The 25,804-nt window shown below is 43.1% G+C and overlaps 2 protein-coding genes across 9 annotated transcripts in view; both read left to right on the forward strand.

Annotated features, from left to right (window-relative positions):
* The window catches only part of LOC133959189 (protocadherin alpha-C2-like), a 107,883-nt gene that overhangs the window by 58,654 nt on the left and 23,425 nt on the right, over positions 1–25,804 (forward strand). Inside the window, exon 1 of one of the 8 annotated variants that reach the window (XM_062394290.1) lies at positions 2,907–5,342. The exons of 5 other annotated variants lie outside the window; for them this stretch is intronic. In XM_062394290.1, coding sequence (XP_062250274.1) covers positions 2,964–5,342 — 2,379 coding nt within the window. In that variant the 5' untranslated portion in view covers positions 2,907–2,963. Of the gene's footprint in view, positions 1–2,906; positions 5,343–6,379; positions 8,759–15,893; positions 18,279–25,804 lie in introns of those variants that run through there. 2 more of the 8 variants (XM_062394287.1, XM_062394285.1) reach the window with 2 other exon arrangements.
* Positions 9,722–12,100, forward strand: LOC133959113 (protocadherin alpha-13-like). Its single transcript, XM_062394213.1, has one exon. The coding sequence runs from the start codon at positions 9,722–9,724 to the stop codon at positions 12,098–12,100; it is 2,379 nt and encodes a 792-aa protein (XP_062250197.1).

A 25,804-nucleotide genomic window follows, 5' to 3' on the forward strand; every position in this document is an offset into this window, starting at 1 on the left:
GCACGGTGTATCCGCTGAGTTAGTGCTGCAGAAAGCTTTAGATCGAGAGAAACAGTCGCTAATTCCTCTTATTCTGACGGCTGTGGATGGAGGAAAACCTCCCAGATCGGGAACACTGAAAATAAATGTTGATGTTTTAGATAACAATGATAATACACCCATTTTTAGCAAGACGCTTTATAAAGTGCGTGTCAAAGAAAACGCGTCTCTCGGTTCACTCGTTATTGAGTTAAATGCAACCGATGCAGACGAGGGCATGAACAGTAAGATCCTGTATTCTTTTCTCAAACGAGGTAATATTGATCCATCAAGTATATTTGATCTAAATTCAGAAACTGGACAAATTACTTTGAAGAGAACATTAGATTATGAAGAGACTCCTGCTTATGAGGTCAGAGTTCAGGCGATGGATCAAGGCATCTCTCCTCGTAGTGCACATGCCAAATTATTGATAGAGATAATTGATGTGAATGACAATGCCCCAGAGATATCAGTGACTTCACTGATGACGCCTGTAAAAGAAGACGCAGAGCTGGGGACAGTAGTTGCTTTTCTCACAGTGAGTGATACAGATGGAGGAAACAATGGTGTAGTTAACTGTAAAGTAGAGGGCTCTGTTCCATTTAAACTCAAGTCCAACTACAAAAATGACTATTCATTAGTAGTAGATGGACCTATGGACAGAGAAAACACTTCTCTTTACAATGTCACCATCACAGCTGCAGACGAAGGAATTCCACCTCTGTCCAGCACCAGGGTCATTACTGTTCATGTTTCTGATGTCAATGACAACGCACCTCGTTTCATGGAGCCTATGATAAAAATGTATGTGAAAGAAAACAGTCCAACAGGTTCCATTATTTATACGATAAATGCCTCTGATCCTGATTTGGACAGTAATGCAAAACTGACTTACAGGTTGTTAGATAACTCTCAAAAGAATATTCCAATTTCATCTATTGTAAACATCAACTCAGAAACAGGAGATATAATCAGTCTGCAGACTTTTAACTTCGAGGAGTTGAAAACGTTTCAGTTTAAAGTCCAGGCCACAGACTCTGGTGTTCCTCCACTCAGCAGCAACGTGACTGTGAACGTTTTTATCCTGGATGAAAATGACAACAGTCCTTCGGTTCTTTCTCCATATTCTGAGCACGGCTCCGTTAACAGTGAGAGCATCCCCTATTCTGCTGAAGCCGGATACTTTGTGGCAAAGATCAGGGCTGTAGACGCAGACTCTGGATACAACGCGCTGCTTTCTTATCACCTCTTTGAGCCCAAAGGTAACAACCTCTTCCGGATCGGAACCAGCACCGGGGAAATCAGGACTAAGAGGAGAATGAGTGATAATGACTTGAAAACACACCCCTTGGTGGTGCTGGTTTCTGATAATGGAGAGCCCTCCCTGTCAGCTACTGTGTCTATAGATGTGGTGGTGGTAGAGAACACAGCTGACATCCAGACCCAGTTCAGACATGTGCCCACAAAGGACGATGGCTTCTCTGATTTAAACCTGTATCTGCTGATCGGCATCGTATCGGTGTCAGTTATCTTTCTGCTGAGCCTCATCACTTTAATAGCAGTCAAATGCCACAGGACAGACACCAGCTTCAGCAGGTACAGCGCCCCAATGATCACCACCCACCCTGACGGGAGCTGGTCTTATTCTAATGCTACTCAGCAGTATGACGTCTGCTTCAGCTCAGACACCCTCAAGAGTGACGTAGTGGTTTTCCCCACACAGTTTCCGCCTGCGGATGCGGAACTGATCAGTATTAATGGAGGAGAAACATTCAACAGGACTCAGACTTTGCCCAACAAAGACAAGGTAGGCAATTTGTGCTGGATGCTTTGGAAACGAAACTACGACAAAAACATATGATTTCCTATTTGCTTATTATTTTAAGCAATACAGCAAAAATCTAATAACACATCATAAATGAGGCAAAGAAATTCTATCAGTCTGACAATCTATTGCACTTGTTGCATCGGCTACTTGAACTTCTCATGACAGTCTCTGTGTGCATTAAGGATACAAAATGTTTTAGATTGATGCTGGACCACAAGTATAACAATTTCTAGTCCTTAAAGATTTAACGCAATGTATTTTCTACCTTTGGCGTATTTGAACAAGATTCCATGTTTAAACATATTTAAAGTAAACTGGTTATGTTGCTTTGGGAGTATTGAACTTGTATAATGAATTTACTCTCTGCAAGGGAGAATGCTGCCTATGTGTCATTCAGTTAAAAGACATGATTCTTTCATTCATGTTCGCAACATTTTAGTAGTGATTACAAGATTTCAAGATGGTTTTGTCTGAACTGAGACAGTGATTGCATTGGTGCTGAGCTTGATACCTCATTTGAAACAGGTTTAACTCAGCTGAGGTTTTGCAAAGCCTTCTTAAAGTGAATGCAGTGAACATGAGCTGTCCATGGTGCTAGAATTACTGTTGGCTGTATTCGTTTTTGTAACAATGCAGGAAAAAAGGTTGCTCTCTTTAATGTACACCTCATTCCTGAAATGGGCAATTTAAAGTATGGTATCAATTTCATTGTAATCGTATTTCTGGGTATATTGGAGTATTTGTACTTTACAATTACTCGTTAAGCCACAAACGTGTACTAGTGGCTGTTACATTAATTATTCAAAAGGTAAACCTAATTATTTCTGTCATTCATTAAGTTTTGAATGAGATGACCATTTGTTCAACACTGGGTTGTGTTTCATTCCCCATCATTCACCACACGAGGTCGCAGGAGACCGTATCAATGAATGTGTGCATGTCCAAAACTCCTCCCTGCTGAGGAAAAAATAAATCGTCATCAGCTTTAGTACACCCACGGAAGGTGCCGTTACGAGAAGGGCAGGAGCTTCCCCACAACAATCTAGCTTTGGGTGGAAATATCACTGCGGAGGATAAATGATCGACTGGGCTCAGTTCTTATGTTGTTTCAACAATGTATATCCGACGAGAAAGTGAGGTCATCTGGATTCACGTCGTAACGCTCCTTTGTCTTTGTGACTGGACCGCCTCGCAGATATCTTACTCGATTTCCGAGGAGGCGAACAAAGGCACTGTCGTGGGGAATATCGCAAAGGATTTAAACGTTAACCTGCAGGAACTGGAGGCCAGAGATCTGCGTATTGTTTCGAGTTACAGTAAGAAATATTTTGACGTGAATTTGCGGACCGGAAACATCTTTGTCGATGAGAGAATTGACCGAGAAGAGCTTTGTCCTAATTTGGAAAAATGCTTGTTGAAAATACAAGCTGTTTTAAACAACCCAATGACTGCACACCGCGTAGAGATCAATGTTCTGGATGTTAACGACAACCCACCTGCGTTTATTGAAGACACGTATTATTTGAATATATCTGAATCATCGTTGACGGGAGAGCGATATTTTCTCCCCATAGCAGTAGATGCAGACATCGGTGGGAATTCAGTAAAGACGTACAAGCTGAGTCAAAATGAAAATTTCTCTCCTGATGTGCAAAGCGGTGGAGAACACGGAGTGTCCGCTGAGTTAGTGCTGCAGAAAGCTTTGGATCGAGAGAAACAGTCAGTAATTAAACTTGTCCTGACGGCTGTGGATGGAGGCAGACCGCCACGAACGGGTTCATTACAATTAATTGTTAATGTAATCGACGTCAATGATAATATACCAACTTTCAGTAAATCTCTTTATAAAGTGCGTGTCAAAGAAAACGCAACTCCCGGTTCACTTGTTATTAAGTTAAATGCAACCGATGCAGACGAGGGCATGAACAGTAAGATCCTGTATTCTTTGATCAAACGAGGTAATATTGATCCATCAAAAATGTTTGATCTAAATTCAGAAACTGGAGAAATTACTGTGAAGGGAACATTAGATTATGAGGAGACTCCTGCTTATGAGGTCCGAGTTCAAGCGATGGATCAGGGCACCTCTCCTCGTAGTGCACTTGCCAAATTATTAATAGAGATAATTGATGTGAATGACAATGCCCCAGAGATATCAGTGACGTCACTGATGACGCCTGTCAAAGAAGACGCAGAGCTGGGGACAGTAGTTGCTTTTCTCACAGTGAGTGATACAGATGGAGGAAACAATGGTGTAGTTAACTGTAAGGTTGAGGGATCTGTTCCTTTTAAACTAAAGTCAAACTACAAAAATGACTATTCATTAGTAGTTGATGGACCATTGGACAGAGAAAACACTTCTCTTTACAATGTCACCATTACAGCTGCAGACGAGGGAATTCCACCTCTGTCCAGCATCAAGGTCATTACTGTTCATGTTTCTGATATCAATGACAATGCACCTCGTTTCATGGAGCCTGTGATACAAATTTACGTGAAAGAAAACAGTCCAACAGGATCCATTATTTATACGATAAATGCCTCTGATCCTGATTTGGACAGTAATGCAAAGCTGACTTACAGGTTGTTAGATAACTCTCCAAAAAATATTCCAATTTCATCCATTGTAAATATCAACTCAGAAACCGGAGATATAATCAGTCTGCAGACTTTTAACTTCGAGGAGTTGAAAACGTTTCAGTTTAAAGTTCAGGCCACAGACTCTGGTGTTCCTCCACTCAGCAGCAACGTGACTGTGAACGTTTTTATCCTGGATGAGAATGACAACAGTCCTTCGGTTCTTTCTCCATATTCTGAGCACGGCTCCGTTAACAGTGAGAGCATCCCCTATTCTGCTGAAGCGGGCTATTTTGTGGCAAAGATCAGGGCTGTAGACGCAGACTCTGGATACAACGCGCTGCTTTCTTATCACCTTTCTGAGCCCAAAGGAAACAACCTCTTCCGGATCGGAACCAGCACCGGGGAAATCAGGACTAAGAGGAGAATGAGTGACAATGACTTGAAAACTCACCCCTTGATGGTGCTGGTTTCTGATAACGGAGAACCCTCCCTGTCAGCTACTGTGTCTATAGATGTGGTGGTGGTTGAGAGCACAGCTGACATCCAGACTCAGTTCAGACATGTGCCCACAAAGGATGATGGATTCTCTGATTTAAACCTGTATCTGCTGATCGGCATCGTGTCGGTGTCAGTCATCTTTCTGCTGAGCCTCATCACTTTAATAGCAGTCAAATGCCACAGGACAGACAGCAGCTTCAGCAGGTACAGCGCCCCAATGATCACCACCCACCCTGACGGGAGCTGGTCTTACTCTAAAGCTACTCAGCAGTATGACGTCTGCTTCAGCTCAGACACGCTCAAGAGTGACGTAGTGGTTTTCCCCGCACAGTTTCCGCCTGCAGATGCGGAACTGATCAGTATTAACGGAGGAGAAACGTATACCATGACTCAGACTCTACCAAACAAAGATAAGGTGAGTTACACATTGTAGTGAAATCTTGAAAAATAGAATTGCTATGACTGAGTTAATCGTATTGTTTGATATGCAGGCGAGCATATCATAATGAAGATACAGGCAAACATTTACACAAACGATTGAAACGACCAGGTTGTTTGGTTCTGTCGTTATTTGATAATGTGGCACAGTTGAAAAAGTCGTTTGAAAATCGATGGAATCTGTATGAATTGACATTATAGCGCTATTTGAACACACATCGTTGTACGTTAACTTGACCGCGCAATTCTTAACTTGCATTTAGACGGCTTATGTAATGGTGCTGAATTTGAAGTCAGTGTTTGCAGTTCTCTTTCCCTGAAACATCGTTGAAACATTTTCGGGGAGCATTTCCTGAGTTTTTTAGCAAGATGCGATCAAACGTTGCCCTCCGTGGTGCTGAAGGAACAGTTTCAAACGTTGACTGTGCGCCGTTTTTCTTTGAAATTATACACTTGGATTAAATAAATTTAGTTATTTTTATTCTCTGAATTGTTTTTTTACACAACATTAAAGGTGAATTGTATGAATAGGAAGAGGGGATGGAATGTTTTTCCTTCGTTCCCAGCAACAGACACGTGTTTTTTATCTTCCACTAGTTCACTGGATTATTTAAATATCAATCACTTGAGTGAAATGGCAACATGCTTATTTTAACCTTGGTATGTGTGATATGTTTTTAATAATTGTTTTTGAATTTAGATTCAAATTAACTCATAATGGTGTATTGTATTCAGAATATTATTGAAAATATCTTTACTGTTATGTGGAGTATAATATCCATCATTTGCCACATGATGTCGCTGGAGACCATGGATATGAATGTTTCCGTATGTCGAAAACTCCTCCTCTGTGCATGGTAAAATAAAATCGTCATCGGCCAACAGTTTATTAGACACACGGTCGTGTTGGTGCCACAAGGCAAGGAGCTACAACAGAATAACACAGGCTTTGATGGAAATGCCTGGACAGTGAATCCACAAGCTACTGGATTATATTATTTTTCTGCATCAACGATGTATGTGCCACGACAAAAGGGATTCGCCTGGATTCATATCGTTGCGCTGCTTTGTCTTTGTGACGGGTCCGCCTCGCAGTTATCCTACTCGATTTCCGAGGAGGTGAACAAAGGCACCGTAGTGGGAAATATTGCAAAGGATTTAAACATCAACTTGCAGGAGCTGGAGGCCAGAGATCTGCGTATTGTTTCGAGTTACAGTAAGAAATATTTTGACGTGAATTTGCGGACCGGAAACCTGTTTGTCGACGAGAGAATAGACCGAGAAGAGCTTTGTCCTAATGTGGCGAAATGCTCCATCAAGATACAAGCTGCTTTAAACAATCCAATGAATATACACCGCATTGAAGTCAATATTCTGGATGTAAATGATAAGTCGCCTTCTTTTATTGAACAAACGCATTCACTTCACATTTCTGAATTACTGTCACCGGGAGAACGCTTTCTCCTCCCAGTCGCCGTAGATGCAGACATTGGCAGTAACACGGTAAAGACGTACAAGCTGAGTCAAAATGAATATTTCTCTCTGGATGTACAAAGCGGAGGAGAACACGGAGTGTCCGCTGAGTTAGTGCTGCAGAAAGCTTTGGATCGAGAGAAACAGCCTGTAATTAAACTTGTCCTGACTGCTGTAGACGGAGGAAAACCTCCGAGATCAGGAACTTTGCAGTTAATTGTTAACGTTATTGATGTTAATGACAATACACCAACTTTCAGTAAATCTCTTTATAAAGTGAGTGTCAAAGAAAACGCGTCTCCCGGTTCACTTGTTATTAAATTAAATGCAACCGATGCAGACGAGGGCATGAACAGTAAGATCCTGTATTCTTTGATCAAACGAGGTAATATTGATCCATCAAATATTTTTGATCTAAATTCAGAAACTGGAGAAATTACTGTGAAGGGAACATTAGATTATGAAGAGACTCCTGCTTATGAGGTCAGAGTTCAAGCGCGGGATCAAGGCACAGTTCCTCGTAGTGCACATGCCAAATTATTAATAGAGATAAATGATGTGAATGACAATGCCCCCGAGATATCAGTGACGTCACTGATGACGCCTGTCAAAGAAGACGCAGAGCTGGGGACAATAGTTGCTTTTCTCACAGTTAGTGATAAAGATGGAGGGAACAATGGTGTAGTTAACTGCAAGGTTGAGGGATCTGTTCCGTTTAAACTCAAGTCCAACTACAAAAATGACTATTCATTAGTAGTAGATGGACCATTGGACAGAGAAAACACTTCTCTTTACAATGTCACCATTACAGCTGCAGACGAAGGAAGTCCACCTCTGTCCAGCACCAGGGTCATTACTGTTCATGTTTCTGATGTCAATGACAATGCACCTCGTTTCATGGAGCGTATGATAAAAATGTACGTGAAAGAAAACAGTCCAACAGGATCCATTATTTATACAGTAAATGCCTCTGATCCTGATTTGGACAGTAATGCAAAGCTGACTTACAGGTTGTTAGATAACTCTCAAACAAATATTCCAATTTCATCTATTGTAAATATCAACTCAGAAACAGGAGATATAATCAGTCTGCAGGCTTTTAATTTCGAGGAGTTGAAAACATTTCAGTTTAAAGTTCAAGCCACAGACTCTGGTGTTCCTCCACTCAGCAGCAACGTGACTGTGAACGTTTTTATCCTGGATGAGAATGACAACAGTCCCTCGGTTCTTTCTCCATATTCTGAGCACGGCTCCGTTAACAGTGAGAGCATCCCCTATTCTGCTGAAGCTGGATACTTTGTGGCAAAGATCAGGGCTGTAGACGCAGACTCTGGATACAATGCGCTGCTTTCTTATCACCTCTCTGAGCCCAAAGGAAACAACCTCTTCCGGATCGGAACCAGCACTGGGGAAATCAGGACTAAGAGGAGAATGAGTGACAATGACTTGAAAACTCACCCCTTGGTGGTGCTGGTTTCTGATAACGGAGAACCCTCCCTGTCAGCTACCGTGTCTATAGATGTGGTGGTGGTTGAGAGCACAGCTGACATCCAGACCCAGTTCAGACATGTGCCCACAAAGGACGATGGCTTCTCTGATTTAAACCTGTATCTGCTAATCGGCATTGTTTCGGTGTCAGTCATCTTTTTGCTGAGCCTCATTACTTTAATAGCTGTCAAATGCCACAGGACAGACAGCAGCTTCAGCAGGTACAGCGCCCCAATGATCACCACCCACCCTGACGGGAGCTGGTCTTACTCTAAAGCTACTCAGCAGTATGACGTCTGCTTCAGCTCAGACACGCTCAAGAGTGACGTAGTGGTTTTCCCTGCACAGTTTCCGCCTGCAGATGCGGAACTAATCAGTATTAATGGAGGAGACACTTATACCATGACTCAGACTTTACCAAACAAAGATAAGGTGAGTTAACATCTCCACTGAAGGTCAATATTTCCTGTCTGAATGTCAAATCAAAATTCTATTGTCTGTCTTTCACAAATTGCTCTTTCTATGCTTTTCTGAAAAAGACTTTAACTTGACAGAAATTCGCAGAGTATGTATTTCCACCCATATACACAGTCTTATTCCTCTATTATATAAAAGAAAACCAATTGGTTTAAAAGTGTTAACAAGACTTTGAAAGGGATCTGAGGCCTGCAGCTGTATTTGTTGGGCACTCTCCATGGTGCTGAAAACAGAAGAAAACACATTGTTGTCCTCTGGGTCTTTGTTTCCTCACAATTTTTGTAGTTGTTGTTGTATTATATGATTACTATTGCCTAGGCTGTCACTTTTTGTTCCGAAGTGACAGTGATACAATTTGGTTTGTTAAAACCTGAATAGGCTTCAAATAGCAGATTGTTATCGCATTGTGGACCTATATGGAGGAGACTAGTCTTCAACATATAAGTCAACAATGCTGAGCTCGGAAATATATCCAAGCCTTTGGCTTAGCCCTTGCTTTTTCCCCAGATATTTGTATGGCTTAGATCGCTGTCTTGTGCTGTAGTTTATCTGGAAGTATTTGACGTGATACTTTCCCTTTGACACTGAAATTGTTTAAAGTGTGCTTTATCCATTCAAAACCATATGGTACAGTATATAACTGGTGTTTAAATGTGTGAAAAAGAAGTTGTGCTGCTCAATATTTCCATACTCGAGTTTTACCGCGAGGGGTCGCTCGTGACCACAGATTTTTTGTGAGCTCGGTGATTTCAGTCTCCTCCTTCTCCGTGCGAAGCTCGGCAGTCCACGAGTGCTTTGTGAGCGGATAGCGATGAAAAGCAGAGGACTGGAGCGGATGGGATTTAAAGTGTTGGGAGATCGTGTAGCCTGTTGTGGATGAATATATTTTGGATCGGGACAATTCCTTTGAAAGCAGCGATGGGCGTCTGGAGGGGAAAGGAAATTCTCGGTTGGATGTTCATCCTGTTTTTATCTGACCTGTCTGCTGCTCAGATATTGTACTCCGTTTCCGAGGAGGCGGACAAAGGAACCGTGGTTGGGAATCTGGCAAAGGATTTAAACGTCAATGTTCGAGACTTGCAAACAAGGAACCTGAATCTGGTTTCCGGATACAGTAAGACATATTTCGAGGCTAATGATAAGACGGGGGATGTTTACGTTAACGAGAGAGTCGATCGAGAGGAGCTTTGTCCAAACACGATAAAATGCATACTGAACTTCGAGGCCATACTGAGCAATCCTATGGTTCTGCACCGCATTGAAGTGGTTATTGTTGATTTAAATGACAACGCACCTTCCTTCGTGGAAAGGTCACACACACTAAATATATCTGAATCGTCCCCGACGGGCGAACACTTCTTGCTTCCTTGGGCTCTTGATCTAGACACAGGCAGCAATTCAGTGAAAACATACAAGCTGAGCCCGAATGAATATTTCTCCTTAGACGTACAGGGCAGTGGCGAACACAGTGTATCTGCTGATTTAGTGCTGGTAAAAGCTTTGGATAGAGAGAAACTAGCTGTTGTTACACTAACACTGACCGCTGTTGACGGAGGCAAACCTCCTAAAAGTGGAAGTGTACAGATAAATGTAAATGTCCTCGACGTCAATGATAACACGCCGTCATTTAGTAAAACGCTTTACAAGGCACGCGTAAATGAAAATGCTCCAACTGGATCATTAGTAATTCAGCTGAATGCCACAGATTTAGACGAGGGAGACAACGGGAGGGTGACGTACTCTTTCGTCAAGCGTGGAAACCTCAATCCTGCAGACGTGTTTTTTATCAATGCAGAAACTGGCGAGATAACTGTTACGGGCAATTTGGATTACGAAGCACAGTCTGCTTATGAAATTCATGTCCAAGCAACAGACAGAGGTTCATCGCCTCGGAGGGCAAATGGGAAGCTGCTGGTGGAGGTGGTCGATGTGAATGACAATGCCCCAGAAATTGTAGTGACGTCACTCATGAACCCCGTGAAAGAAGATGCAGAAATAGGAAGCGTCGTGGCGTTAGTGACGGTGACTGATAAAGACGGAGGGAAAAACGGTCACACAGCATGTAAATTGATTGGTTCCGCACCATTTAAGCTGCGATCTAATTACAAAAATTACTACTCTTTAATTGTGGACGGGCCTCTCAACAGAGAAGAATGCTCTTCATATAATGTTACAATTACTGCGACTGACGTAGGGACCCCGCCTCTCTCCACCAGCAGCGTTATCACCGTTCACGTATCTGATGTCAACGACAACGCTCCTCGTTTCCCTGAACCGATTATTAACATTTATGTGAAAGAAAACAGTCCAGTTGGCGCTCGTATCTATACAATAACTGCGGTCGATCCTGATATAAATGAAAACGCTAGAGTAACATACTCATTTGGTGGTGATTCAAAAAATATTCCCATAACGTCTTCTGTAAACATCAACTCAGAGACAGGAGATATAATCAGTCTGCAGTCGTTTAACTTCGAGGAGTTGAAAACGTTTCAGTTTAAAGTTCAGGCCACAGACTCTGGTGTTCCTCCGCTCAGCAGCAACGTGACTGTGAACGTTTTGATCTTGGATGAGAATGACAACAGTCCAACGGTCCTCTCTCCATACTCTGAGCACGGCTCCGTTAACAGTGAGAGCATCCCCTATTCTGCTGAAGCGGGATACTTTGTGGCAAAGATCAGGGCTGTAGACGCAGACTCTGGATACAACGCGCTGCTTTCTTATCACCTCTCTGAGCCCAAAGGAAACAACCTCTTTCGGATCGGAACCAGCACCGGGGAAATCAGGACTAAGAGGAGAATGAGTGACAATGACTTGAAAACTCACCCCTTGGTGGTGCTGGTTTCTGATAACGGAGAACCCTCCCTGTCAGCTACTGTGTCTATAGATGTGGTGGTGGTTGAGAGCACAGCTGACATCCAGACTCAGTTCAGACATGTGCCCACAAAGGACGATGGCTTCTCTGATTTAAACCTGTATCTACTGATCGGCATTGTGTCGGTGTCAGTCATCTTTTTGCTGAGCCTCATCACTTTAATAGCTGTAAAATGCCACAGGACAGACAGCAGCTTCAGCAGGTACAGCGCCCCAATGATCACCACCCACCCGGACGGGAGCTGGTCTTACTCTAAAGCTACTCAGCAGTATGACGTCTGCTTCAGCTCAGACACGCTCAAGAGTGACGTAGTGGTTTTCCCCGCACAGTTTCCGCCTGCAGATGCGGAACTGATCAGTATTAACGGAGGAGACGCTTATACCATGACTCAGACTCTACCAAACAAAGACAAGGTGAGTTGAGTTTGCCAGCTATATGACAGACAAGATTCGTTTTCAATGTAACTGGCTCCACTGGGCTGTGGTATTTGTTTCTGTTGCCTATTTTCTGTCCTTCGATGTCAGCTTTGAGCACCGGCGCTGCCAATGTTACTGAAATCACTCGGGTCTGTTAGGGCTCCTTTGTCACTTTGGGATCAGATCTGGGACCTTTTCATAAAAATGTAAATAATTAATTTGGTGGCAGATTTTTCTCCCCAGAAAAGCTATTAACTCGTATGAGAGCGAATGATAAAGAGATTATATGGGATATGATTGAATATGGCTGTTACGTACTGGCATTTGAAGCAGACGTCGTTGGGCAATAAGTGAGTTTTTCTAGTGACAGCGACGACGCTGTCCAAGGTGCTGAAATCTAGAAGTTGTTTTATAGCATGCATGAACAGTCTGCTTCACTTCGTTGTAATTTGAACTTTAATAGCAGACTACCTAAATCCTCTTTCAAGTGTTTATTTATTTTGAATACACAATTTAACATATTTTTTATTTTCCACAACTTCTACCCAAGACAAAACATTATTGAAATGTTCATGCCACTTTCAATAACACAAATATAACAGTTGGTGTCGCTGGGAGACCATAATTTTCCATATGGCTCAATCTCCTCCCTGACTCCTCCTCTGCGTACGCAGCGTCAGTGTTTCGCCGCTGCTTTGTTAGAAAATACACAAATGGTCCGAAGGCAGAGACGGCTTCGTCTGTTGATCACCTAAGCTGTGGACATGTTCGAAAATGACAATTTCTTTCGTTCTGTGTCAGCGATGGGACGTGGAGGACTTACGCTCACGGTTTGGATACAAATAATAGCTCTGCTTTTTTTGTGTGACGGGTCGACAGCGCAGCTTTCCTTCTCCGTTTCCGAGGAGGTTGACAAAGGGACAGTGGTGGGAAATCTCGCTAAGGAATTGCAGATTAATGTCCAGGAACTGGGAAAACGGGATTTACGAATTGTTGCTGGGAATTCGAAGACGTACTTTGACGTGGATTTAAAAAACGGAGCTTTGTTCGTCTGCGATAGGATTGATCGTGAAGAGCTGTGTCCAAATACGGCAAAATGTGCCCTGAATATCGAAGCTATACTGAGCCACCCGACGCATCTTCATCGCATAGAGATCCAGATTATTGATATCAACGACAATGCACCATCTTTCCGTGAAAAGGAGAAGACTTTCAATATTTCTGAATCCTCTTTTACCGGAGAGAGATATCTACTCCCAATGGCGAACGACGCAGACAGGGGGAGTAATTCGGTGAAAAGCTACAAGCTGAGTCCAAATGACTATTTCTCACTGGACGTACAGACCGGTGGTCAGCACATTGAGTCTGCGGAGTTAGTGCTACAGAAATCGTTAGATAGGGAGAAACAGTCAGTTATTCACCTGACTTTAACTGCTGTAGATGGAGGAAGACCTGCTCGGTCTGGGACATTAAAAATCAATGTAAATGTTATAGATATAAATGACAATGTTCCGGTATTTAGTCAATCGCTCTATAAGGCCAGGGTCATTGAAAACGCCCCATTTCAGACATCTATAATGACAGTAAGTTCTACCGATTTAGACGAAGGAATAAATGGTGAGATTACCTATTCATTTATTGAGAGAGGACAGTTCAATCCTGAAGTTGTATTCTCCATAAATCCAGAGACAGGGGAAATAACTGTGACCGGGAAAGTAGACTATGAAGAGCATACAGCATATGATATTCGTGTACAGGCTAGAGATAAAGGTACGCCCTCTCGAAGCGTTCATGGTAAAGTGTTAGTGGAGGTGACTGATGTTAATGACAACACACCTGAAATCATTATCACATCTCTTATGAGCCCGGTTAAAGAGGACGCTGAGATAGGCACAGTGGTTGCTTTGGTCACTATAACTGACAAAGATGGAGGAAAAAATGGTCTCACAGCTGCAAATATTCTTGGGTTGGTGCCTTTTAAACTAAAGCTAAACTACAAAAATTATTATTCATTAACAGTTGATGGACCGCTAGACAGAGAGAGTGTGGCTCAGTATAATGTCACCATCTTAGCCACTGATGAGGGCACTCCACCTCTCTCCAGCACAAGTGTCCTCCCTGTTCACATTTCTGATGTGAATGACAACACTCCTCTCTTTTCAGAGCCTGTGATTAATGCATATGTGAAAGAGAATAGTGCAGTGGGAGCTACCATCTTAACTATAACTGCAGTTGACCCTGATATAGAAGAAAATGCAAAAGTAACATATTCTTTACTAGATGGCATTTCAAAAAGTATTCCTATGACTTCTGTTGTAAACATAAACTCGGAGACAGGAGATATAATCATCCTGCAAGTCTTTAACTTTGAAGAGTTAAAAACGTTTCAGTTTAAAGTCCAGGCCACAGACTCTGGTGTTCCTCCGCTCAGCAGCAACGTGACTGTGAAAGTTTTTATCCTGGATGAAAATGACAACAGTCCTTCGGTTCTTTCTCCATACTCTGAGCACGGCTCCGTTAACAGTGAGAGCATCCCCTATTCTGCTGAAGCGGGATACTTTGTTGCAAAGATCAGAGCTGTAGACGCAGACTCTGGATACAACGCGCTGCTTTCTTATCACCTCTCTGAACCCAAAGGAAACAACCTCTTCCGGATCGGAACCAGCACCGGAGAAATCAGGACTAAGAGGAGAATGAGTGACAATGACTTGAAAACTCACCCCTTGGTGGTGCTGGTTTCTGATAACGGAGAACCCTCCCTGTCAGCTACTGTGTCTATAGATGTGGTGGTGGTTGAGAACACAGCTGACATCCAGACTCAGTTCAGACATGTGCCCATAAATGACGATGGCTTCTCTGATTTAAACTTGTATCTACTGATCGGCATCGTGTCGGTGTCAGTCATCTTTCTGCTGAGCCTCATCACTTTAATAGCTGTCAAATGCCACAGGACAGACAGCAGCTTCAGCAGGTACAGCGCCCCAATGATCACCACCCACCCTGACGGGAGCTGGTCTTACTCTAAAGCCACTCAGCAGTATGACGTCTGCTTCAGCTCAGACACGCTCAAGAGTGACGTAGTGGTTTTCCCTGCACAGTTTCCGCCTGCAGATGCGGAGCTGATCAGTATTAACGGAGGAGAAACTTATACCATGACTCAGACTTTACCAAACAAAGAGAAGGTAAGGGTGAATGCACAATAAACACAGGGAAGCCAATGATTTACCGTTATACTCTTTTCACAGGAATGTAATTTTATAGCTATCCGTGTAAGGACCGCAATGGATCCAAGTACTAAAACTGTATTTTGTTGCAATTGTGTATAATATGACACCTTCTCATAATACCAATTCAGGAATACTCAGCTGTGAAAATATTGCAATACTTGCAAAGCACGTGCTAAATTCTTCATATGTTTCTTTGTGACCTGTCTTTTGGTTTTAGCCTTTTGCTCATCCTTCTTTAAATGGGTCTACACTCTTGCTGGAACTGTAGGTGATGGTGTTTATTCCTTGTCAGTTGATGTCGAGTGAGTGTGCACTTTGACTTTCTGTCCTCACTGTTGATTGACTTGAACATCACCACAAGATGTCGCTATCACACCAGAGAGTTGAAGCACGTATTTTTTTTTCTGACAAACACTCCTCCCTTTTCGTCTAAGAGAGGTGGTTCGTAATTCTTTGTTTGTCTTGGCAGTACAGAATACATTCACTACGTTGCAAGACTGATGTGGATGTATCATTAGTGAGGCATGTTACCACAGGAGTGATTTATTTCGAACAAATTCGTCTGGCAGGCAATGGACAGGATGAAAAGACGGGATATTTTCCGGCACTGGATTTATTTTATGTTCCATGCATCTTGCACATGGAGTCTCGCCGCAGCACAGGTCGTGTATTCGGTTACAGAGGAATCAAGCTCGGGTACCACTGTGGGACATTTGGCGAAGGATTTACATTTAGACGTACAGGCTCTGGAGAGCAGAGGTTTTCAGATTTCCGGACCTAATACGAGGTATTTCGAAGTAAACGTTAAGACTGGAATACTCCTGGTGAAAGACAGAATAGACCGAGAGGAGCTCTGCTCGCGTAAGGCTAAATGCTCGCTGGAAGTGGAAGCCATTGTTAACTCTCCGCTCAATCTCTATCGCTTCGAGGTTAAAATCGTGGATATAAACGACAATGCACCATCTTTTCGGATTCCTGGGATTGTTCTGAATGTGTCTGAGTCAGCTTTCCCCGGGGAAAGATTTACGCTACCAAATGCCTTTGATGCGGATGTCGGGAGTTTTTCTGTTAAGGGCTACAAGCTGAGCCAGAATGAACATTTCACCCTGGATGTGCAGAATAGTGGAGAGCAGGCAATTTCTGCTGAAATGGTGCTGCAGAAAGCCTTAGACCGCGAGAAACAGGCAGTCATCAAACTAACTCTGACAGCTGTCGATGGAGGAAAACCTCAGAAGTCTGGCACGTTACATATCACTGTTAATGTACAAGATGTCAATGATAATGTTCCGGTTTTTGACAAACAGTTGTACAAAGCCACGGTGGCAGAGAATACGCAGCAAGGTGCGTCTGTCATATCTGTACACGCTCGGGATTTAGACGAGGGTCTCAACGGAGAAATTCTGTATTCTTTTATCAACCACGACAATGACAACAACGTAAATAAATTCAAAATTAATGCAGTAACTGGAGAGATTACGGTAAACGGTGAGCTGGATCATGAAAAAAGCAACGCAGTTGAAATCAGAGTCCAAGCAAAAGACAAAGCGCAATATCCAAGAGCATCTCATTGTAAAGTACTCGTTGAAATAACGGATGTAAATGATAACCCACCAGAAATATCAGTCACGTCTTTAGTCGAATTAGTGAAGGAAGACGCGGCTCTGGACACAATGGTTGGACTCATAACGGTCAGAGATAACGACTCTGATAAAAACGGCGTTGTTCAAGTTAAAATAGTTGATCCAGTGCCGTTTAAAATTAAAAACACTTACAAGAATCATTATTCTTTAGTCGTAGATGGAACTCTAGACAGAGAACGAGCTTCATTATACAATGTTACAATAGTAGCGACTGATGAAGGGGTCCCACCTCTGTCTAGTAAAAGTGTTATTACAGTCCATGTTTCGGATGTCAATGACAACCCACCTTGTTTTAAAGAACCTGTCATAAACATTTTCGTCAAAGAGAACAGTCCTGTAGGCGTCATCTATACCATGACTGCAGATGATCCTGATGTCGACGAGAACTCAAAAGTGACGTTTTCTGTAATGAATAATAATAACAACAAACACAATGTAATAGGGTCATTTATAAACGTCAACTCAGAGACCGGAGATATAATCAGTCTGCAGTCATTTAACTTTGAGGAGTTGAAAACGTTTCAGTTTATAGTTCAGGCCAAAGACTCTGGGGTTCCTCCGCTCAGCAGCAACGTGACTGTGAACGTTTTGATCCTGGATGAGAATGACAACAGTCCAACGGTTCTCTCTCCATACTCTGAGCACGGCTCCGTTAACAGTGAGAGCATCCCCTATTCTGCTGAAGCTGGATACTTTGTGGCAAAGATCAGGGCTGTAGACGCAGACTCTGGATACAACGCGCTTCTTTCCTATCACCTCTCTGAGCCCAAAGGAAACAACCTCTTCCGGATCGGAACCAGCACCGGGGAAATCAGGACTAAGAGGAGAATGAGTGACAATGACTTGAAAACTCACCCCTTGGTGGTGCTGGTTTCTGATAACGGAGAACCCTCCCTGTCAGCTACTGTGTCTATAGATGTGGTGGTGGTCGAGAACACAGCTGACATCCAGACTCAGTTCAGACATGTGCCAATAAAGGACGATGGCTTCTCTGATTTAAACCTGTATCTACTGATCGGCATCGTGTCGGTGTCAGTCATCTTTCTGCTGAGCCTCATCACTTTAATAGCTGGCAAATGCCACAGGACAGACAGCAGCTTCAGCAGGTACAGCGCCCCAATGATCACCACCCACCCTGACGGGAGCTGGTCTTACTCTAATGCTACTCAGCAGTATGACGTCTGCTTCAGCTCAGACACGCTCAAGAGTGACGTAGTGGTTTTCCCCGCACAGTTTCCGCCTGCAGATGCGGAGCTTATCAGTATTAATGAAGGAGACCCTTATACCATGACTCAGACTCTACCGAACAAAGAAAAGGTGAGTTAAGTCTCCCGCTAGAACTTTAACATTACCTAATTAATAAGGTAACTTTACTCCGGCATTACACAAAAAATGTGTTTCAACTGTTTTAGCTCTGCGCATTTGTGGAAAAATGTTTTCTTGTATTTGTTTCTTGGGTCTTTTCTTTCTTTCCCCGTATGCTCAGACAGTATGCGCTGTCCATGGTTCTGAATTCATGGGGGACTGTTTCTGCTTCTTTGACTCAGAGCCAAACCGGAGAGAGAAGGCTACTCCTAACTTGTCTTCATGTCAAATACCAAGAAAGTTAAATAGTCATCAAAAATAAAGCATATAATGCAAATACAGCTTGTGAGTAACGTTGCAATATGTAAAGCATATGACTCTTCACTCAACAAGTTAAATAGATAACAACTTGTGATTAAGTGCTTACTAACACTGCCTAAAAATATAAACTCAATATTTGGCACAATAATGATCGGAACAAACATGGCTGTTTACAGCTACAGTACAAATGCCGCTGGCTCAAGGCACAACATCGTGCAACCTTATCTATCAGCTCAGTGTGAGCACGATGTTTTGAAGTCAGTGTTATCTGGAAATATATGAACCATTTTTTTTCCCGATTCACAGTAGTGAGCTGTACTGCAGATGCATAAATAATAACAATGTTGTTGGAAAGAAGGAATCTTAGCATAACCAACAAACTTTGGTGGCGTGCTGGACTTCACCAGCTTTTGTACGTGGTCCATTATAAAAGGTAAAGTTTCCTAACCAACAGCTGGTTTAGAGCAGTTTGATTAAGATGATTAACTTAGATACTCACAGTGAGAAGACTTGAAAGGTGGCGTGAACACATCGTAGGTTATACCAGCGGTTGTTCCAGCGGTTGTTGAAGCAGTTGTCGGAAGACAGCAGTTGTTGTTAGATAATCAGGATTTACAGCAGTTCCAGTGGCTTCACACTGCGACATATCCACTTCAAAAAGCGTCCGAGATGTTTTAAAGTGTTTAACCTATAGTATAACATATTTCCTAAACGTTTGTCCTGTGTGACTTCAACACACTAATTCCGGGGTGTAACCTCTGTGTGCTTCTTAACAAGGGATTTAGCTGCAATAAGAGACTGCCTGAAACAATATGTTGATTATTCTGTGTTGATTCCGTGCTTAGTGTACCCCCTTTACAACGTTGTGCAGGTGTTAATGTTTGTTTGGGCGTGGATGACTTCCCGACTATCAATCACCGCGCCATTTTTAAAATCCAAAAAGGCGCCTCTTCTGCTGCTTCTTCTTCTTCTCTAAACTGGGTGCCGTGTGGCTCACTGCTGCCTCCCGCTGTTCAAAAGTCGACACGAATCCATTGCGCATGTTCTTCTTCTCTCCAGCGGCACAATTACCCGAGCTCAGTGCTGCCGCTGAAGGGCGGGAGGGTGTAGAGTCCACATGGGATGTGTTACCTGACGTGAAAAAATACCGCTGTTCACGTGAGTGACTGTGTGTTTAGTTATTTCAAGAGCTGCTTACGTCGACTTCCTGTGAACGTGAGTCACCATTTGGAGTATTTTACAAACCCTGTCGCGTTCATGTGGATGACTTCATGGCTCTGCTGGGAGAGAGGATGGTGTAAACACAAACATAGCTAAGCTATGTGTCCTGTTTCTTCTTGAGCTAAACCAGTAATTTACCAGAGGCTGTAGTTGACAGGTTTCATGAGGCAGGGATGTTTCCTCCAGCTGGATTGCACCTGAGGGAGGTGACTATTGACAGCAGGTATATTTCTTGGGTGGGGCTTTTTTTTATGGGCATTAGTTTACATGTGTAGCATTTAGACATTATTCTGGTTGCTCTGGTAAGTTATACTGCCTTATACAACCGAGTAGTTCATGAGCGTCACTTGCTATTCTAAATTCATAGAGCTAAACATGTCATAAAATAATCAAGAAATGGAGTATATATTCAATATGTACAGGTTATATGTGGAGGTTGTGTGTGTGTGCCTACTGATTCAGCTTTTCTTTGTATTTTGTTCAGAAGTTGTGTCAAAGGCCTTGTACTCTGATAGTGATTGTTATTCTGTTAAGGGCTACAAGCCTTTGCCAAGATGAACATTTCACCCTGAATTTGCAGAATCGTGGAGATCATGGCTCTGTCTGCTGAAGTGGTAGCACAGAATGTCTTAGACCACAACAAACAGGCGGTTATCAATCTAATGCTGACAGCTGTAAATGGAGGAAAAACCTCTGAAATCAGGCATCGTACATGTCCCTGTTAGTGATTGTGGCTGTTTAGCTCTTGGCACAGGTTGAAGTCACATGCTTGGGCTGGGAATTATCAGAGGTTGCATATCTCAGTGCATCCATAGGCCCTTTTCACAACACACAATTTTACTCGTCATAGTAGAGAAAACATAGGTATAAGTCTGCATCAGTGGTTGCCCTATTTTGTTGAAGTGCCCCTGTAACCTGTAACAGTAGCACACTGAACCTGGAGCAGCTCAATGGAGTTTAGTAGTCACTTATTCAGTTATTTTCTTCTGTGCTTATTTTATTGTGACAAGTCTAATATAGTCTGTGAAAGTGTCTTATAATATTGACTATGGTGGAATTTGCCCCACCTGTACTGTGATAACAGGAATGTGAGGGACATGTCTCTGATTCACATGTTACTCTTATGACATAAATTCAAATATGGGCAAAATAATGTAGAACACTTGGGTGGTATTGTAGGTTTATAGGTCATTTAATTCTATCGGCGTTTTTACCGTAAGCGTTTAAGCTTTCAGAGATCCCCTTCTCTAATCTGAAATATTGTTATTTTTTCATTCTTCAACATTGTTCTGCTTCTATTTATTCTACTCTTTCAATCCGATGTGTTTACTGAGAGATTTCCATGAGCATCTCTGGAGTCACATGTTATCCTTCCTGATGCTCACCATCAGAGCTTTTAGTCCTCTACTTAGTATAGGCTAGTATTTAAGTAGTATTTTTAAATCCAATTTGTTTGTATTATTGTATGGGTTTTCAACACATGTTCATATTGTATCTGATGGCACTGCAAACCAAGACCCCATTGTATTGTGAAACATGGTTTTACTTTTATAGGGCAGTGTGTGTATTTTACTGTACAGTATAGCAAAGGGTCGCTCTTGGCCAATAATATCAAATAATAATGAGGATATTGCTTTTTGTTGCTCTAAATAATAATAATAATTATAGCTCATTATAACTCCCCCCTCATTACCCAAATCTGTGTTGTGCATTTAGATCTCGTTTATTTTCCCTTTTCCTGCCTGCTCCTTGTCCCGTTTTCCATTGCTCTGCAGTGACAGAACATACACGATATTATTCATCTCACGTCGGCTCCTTTTTTCTCTCCCTCCTCCTCCACCATGCTGTCAGACCTTTCTCTCGTTCCCCTCCCCCTCTCCTTCAGCATCAGCACTCTGAGAAGGGGAGCAGCTGAGAGACGTAACAGGGAATTAACATCCATCTCTGCAGACATGTGCGGATTGGCCTCAGAGCGCTGTAAACATGATCCAATATATTTTTCATTAACGTGCCTGATGTACAAGCAGAGCAGAGGCGACCTTGATCCGCTCGCACCAACAAGCACATCTAGTTGAATTCGTCAGTGGATAAATCGAGGTTTCACGCGCGTTGCTTTCACATTTACACTTATTCATGATGGTTTTCAGTGCTCCTAACTGGTGGAACATGTGATGATATTCTCGGCGAGGCTCACGGTGCATTGTGTTGCTGTGGATCTCCGATGCTTTTGAGTCACTCAGACGAGATGACCTCATTTCAGGGAGTGGTCCAGAGCAAACCAGCATGGCCTGATCTGTCAAAACTCAGTTAATTTGATTGGTTCAGTGCGCTCTCACACAGACTGCGCATGCTGCAAAGCGATGCGAATGGGATATGTGAAGCTTAGAAGTGGGTCAGCGGGTGATTTAAAGATGGCAGCGCTCTTCATGCGCCATCTGACTGAGACCTGTGCTTCAGTAGACGCCGAGCTCCCTTTTTATTCTTTTCAAATATGCTCACAGGCGCTCCACACCACTGCATGAAACGATGCCCGGAGCGGTCTCTCTGCGTAAAAGTGGTCCTGTAGCCCATGTGTTATGTATTGCTGCCGCAGCTTTCTGTGGATGGGAGTGAGGGGGAGGGGCAGGTAATTTTCCGCTACTCGCTGCAGTAGCAGCAGCAGCAGGGAGCTTCAGGACCGAGGTATCTGCTCAGCTCAGCTCGGCTCGGCTCGGCACAGCTCTCCCTCCTGCTCCGCTCTGCGGCTGGGCGGGGCCGACAACACCTCGTGTCAGTCACAGCTGAGCCGGTTGGGCGGGGCAGAGGGCTGCGATGGATGAACAGAAGCTTTTATCATGTGACACCGTCCTCGGAACATCGTGTGTCTGTGTGAATGTGTTTGACCTCCGTGTATACGGTTGTATAATATACTTATATTTACTAGGCCATAATAATAATAATACTATGAGCATTCAAGAACTAATGAGAGCGAATAGTGGCAACATGGATAGAATGGCATGGTATAGAGTTTGTTTCTGATAAAAGCTTTTATCTCCCCCCTTCCGAAGTGCTGTAACATGCATTCAATTATTGATCACACTACATTACCCTGGTGGGAGCACACAGCTAAGTGGTTCAGTTCATAGATTGCAGATCCTTGTGATGGAGCACACCGGTGGACTTAACAGATGGACCCATTATGATGTAGAAATGTCCTTACCTCATCACTTTTAAAACAAAGACACAGAACAGCAGCATGTTTAACCGAAAAACATGACTAAATTCCTAATCTCTGTCTATCTGCTGGTCACCCACATGTCTTGTGTGTAGGCTACTTCCTGTTTTTCTCCTTGACAAGGGTGTGTCCTTTGTATTGTTGAGGTTAGCTCTGCTGTCTGTGGTTACCATGGAGACTGCTCTGAGCCGTAATGAAATGATGAACTAGTCTGTTTCCAGGGAGCTGCCAGTATGCAGCCCACCCCCCACCCAGACATCCAACCCAGCATGTGTCGTAAACACAAGCAGGAAGGAAGCGCTGTGGACACAATGGGAGGCAGGAGAGATGGAGAAAGAGGGAGAGCGAGAGAGAGAGAGAGAGAGAGAAAGAGAAAGATGCGGACGTACAGCATCCTGAGCAGAAATGCCAAGTCAGACGAGGCAAGCGAGGGAAAATAGTGCATGCTATTTTAGAATCGTTCCTCAAACATGAGAGGGTTTTAGAGGATGAGACAAATGCATAAGGCGCAGATTTGAGCCTTGAGCACGAGATAGTGAGGAAAAGGGAGCTTCTGTGGTTGAGATGGACAAAAAAAGACCCACATTAGATACACGCCCTGCAGTTGAGTGAGAACATCACAGGCTTACAATTGGTCACAGATATGAGGAAGAACTTATCGCCATCCCTCCTCTTCTCCCCACTTCAACCAAACTCATTCTGGGACATGCCCCCTCTTAGTGGCATCGGGATGCTGTCGCCGTCATTAGATTAGCTTTGTCATGCTCAGAAGCACGGGTAGCATCCTCTCCCATCCGGTAAGGACACAAAGCCGGGGCATCCTAAGAGGGAAGTATCCAAAGCCTGCCTGCGTTTCCTGATAGCTTTGTTCAGTGCCACAACAAGAATCTTTTTGATTTATGCAGAGGCTGTACCAGGACGGCCAAGGAACTGTTTAACCCGTACAGGGCCCCCAAAGGGAGGGATTTGTGCTGTTTTTAGTTCTCTCATGCCCTTCATGTTTGAAAGCAAGGTACACCAGGGATCAGCGCAAACACACATACCCGGAATATTCCTCCTCCACCAGCTTACTGTGTCCACCTGAGTAAAAGGATTGTGGTTAGCAGGACTCTTTTGTTACAGGGATTTTAAAATGGGGCAAGTTTTTTGTGCATATTAGGAAAATAGGATTGGAAGAAGGTACGAGAACATAGCTTCTCTTAGGGCTATAAATCAACATACAAAATAATACCAGTCACCAGTCTGCTCCTGCTAATGCGATTGTAGTGTCTGTATTTTGAGTTTTGTATATATCAAGTTTTTTTTTTCTAGCTCCTATAATATATTTAGAGTAATTCTAAAAGTGAGTGGCAGCTAGAGCAGGTTTGTACTAGGTTTATTTCCTTTCATGGCTGCTTCAGAGACAAATGGTTGACTTCAGTCGGCGTGCTTCCTTTTAGGATTGTGTATGTTATGTAATTCATACATTTATGGTACCTTTACAGGCTCTATTGTGACATACAGATCATTATTTTCTCACTTCTCCGGGGGTGCCTTGCAGTCACTGTTTTGTAACCGAGAAAGAAAATGCCGGCCAATGCAGCCTGACGTCTGTTCCCTCCTTCTCTCTCTCTCTCTCTCTCTCTTGCTCTCACGCACTCTTCTTCTCTCAGCACACACACGCACTCATAGCTGATGGGATTAGTGTTTTAGTGCTTTGGCTTAATGAGAACGCCTGTGTGGAGGGGCAGGGGATGGGGTGATGATCATGTGTCCAACCCTTGTACTACCACATTTTTCCAACAGAGGGACCAGTTTCACTGTCTCTCCAACCTCTGCTCCCTCCGGCTCAGCTTGTCTCCCCCATACAGTAGGATTAAATGATGCAGTGCTATTGGCAGTGGATTCTTAGTTTTTTTTTAACTGAGGCTTAGCTCTTTGTATTCAGTATAGTTTTGAGACTCATCTTAAAGAGGCAGTTTTGCGGTCATAGATTTTTAAGGGATTTTCTTTTTGTTATTTCAGTGCATCTTTTGTAAATCGCACATTTCCTGGCACCACAGGCATCACTGTCCGCCTAGACAACAGCGTGCACACATTTCATCTTCTGCGGCACTAAACTAAAGCTTTATGATACAAGATTTTAGTTAGAGAAGCAGATATGGAAACTTCTGGTTCACAGTCTTTGTTTATGAATATAAATAATGATCTTTCTCCTTTCATTCTAAATGTTTTAATGTGAGACACATTGAACTTTACCTTTAAGTCAGTAGTTACAGTCATTGTAACCTGAGTGCTGCCATTGCCCTCAGTCTGTGCATCTGTTTATCAAAGCTCCTGACGGCTGTTTTTGTGCCATTTCCAAATGAGTGGAGACAACAGCAGAAGATGTTCTGACATTTTCCAAGACAAAATAGATTTGTCCTTAGATAGCATTTGCGGCATTGTATTTATTGTTTTACTCAGCCTTTGTCTGTGTGTGTGTCAGTGTGCATACATGCCTACAGGCTTGAATGCCCTTTAAGTTTGCATGTCTGCCTGTATGTATATGTTTTGAGCGAGGGAGTGATGTATTCGATCATTCTTCATGATAGCCCAGCCATGACCCGTTTCACTGTGGGATCGCACAGAAAGAGAGACGGGGTCCATACTTGGGAAGTATCATGAATGAGTTTTAGAGTGGCCACTTACAGTACTAATGAGGATGAGTCTTAGAATATTATTAATTTGGTGGCCATCTTGCATAATTGATGGGGCGGGGTGATGGGTGAGAGGGGTGTTAATAATCTACTAGAGAGAATGA

Source organism: Platichthys flesus, chromosome 8 (genome assembly GCF_949316205.1).
Source record: "Platichthys flesus chromosome 8, fPlaFle2.1, whole genome shotgun sequence".
NCBI lineage: Eukaryota > Metazoa > Chordata > Actinopteri > Pleuronectiformes > Pleuronectidae > Platichthys > Platichthys flesus.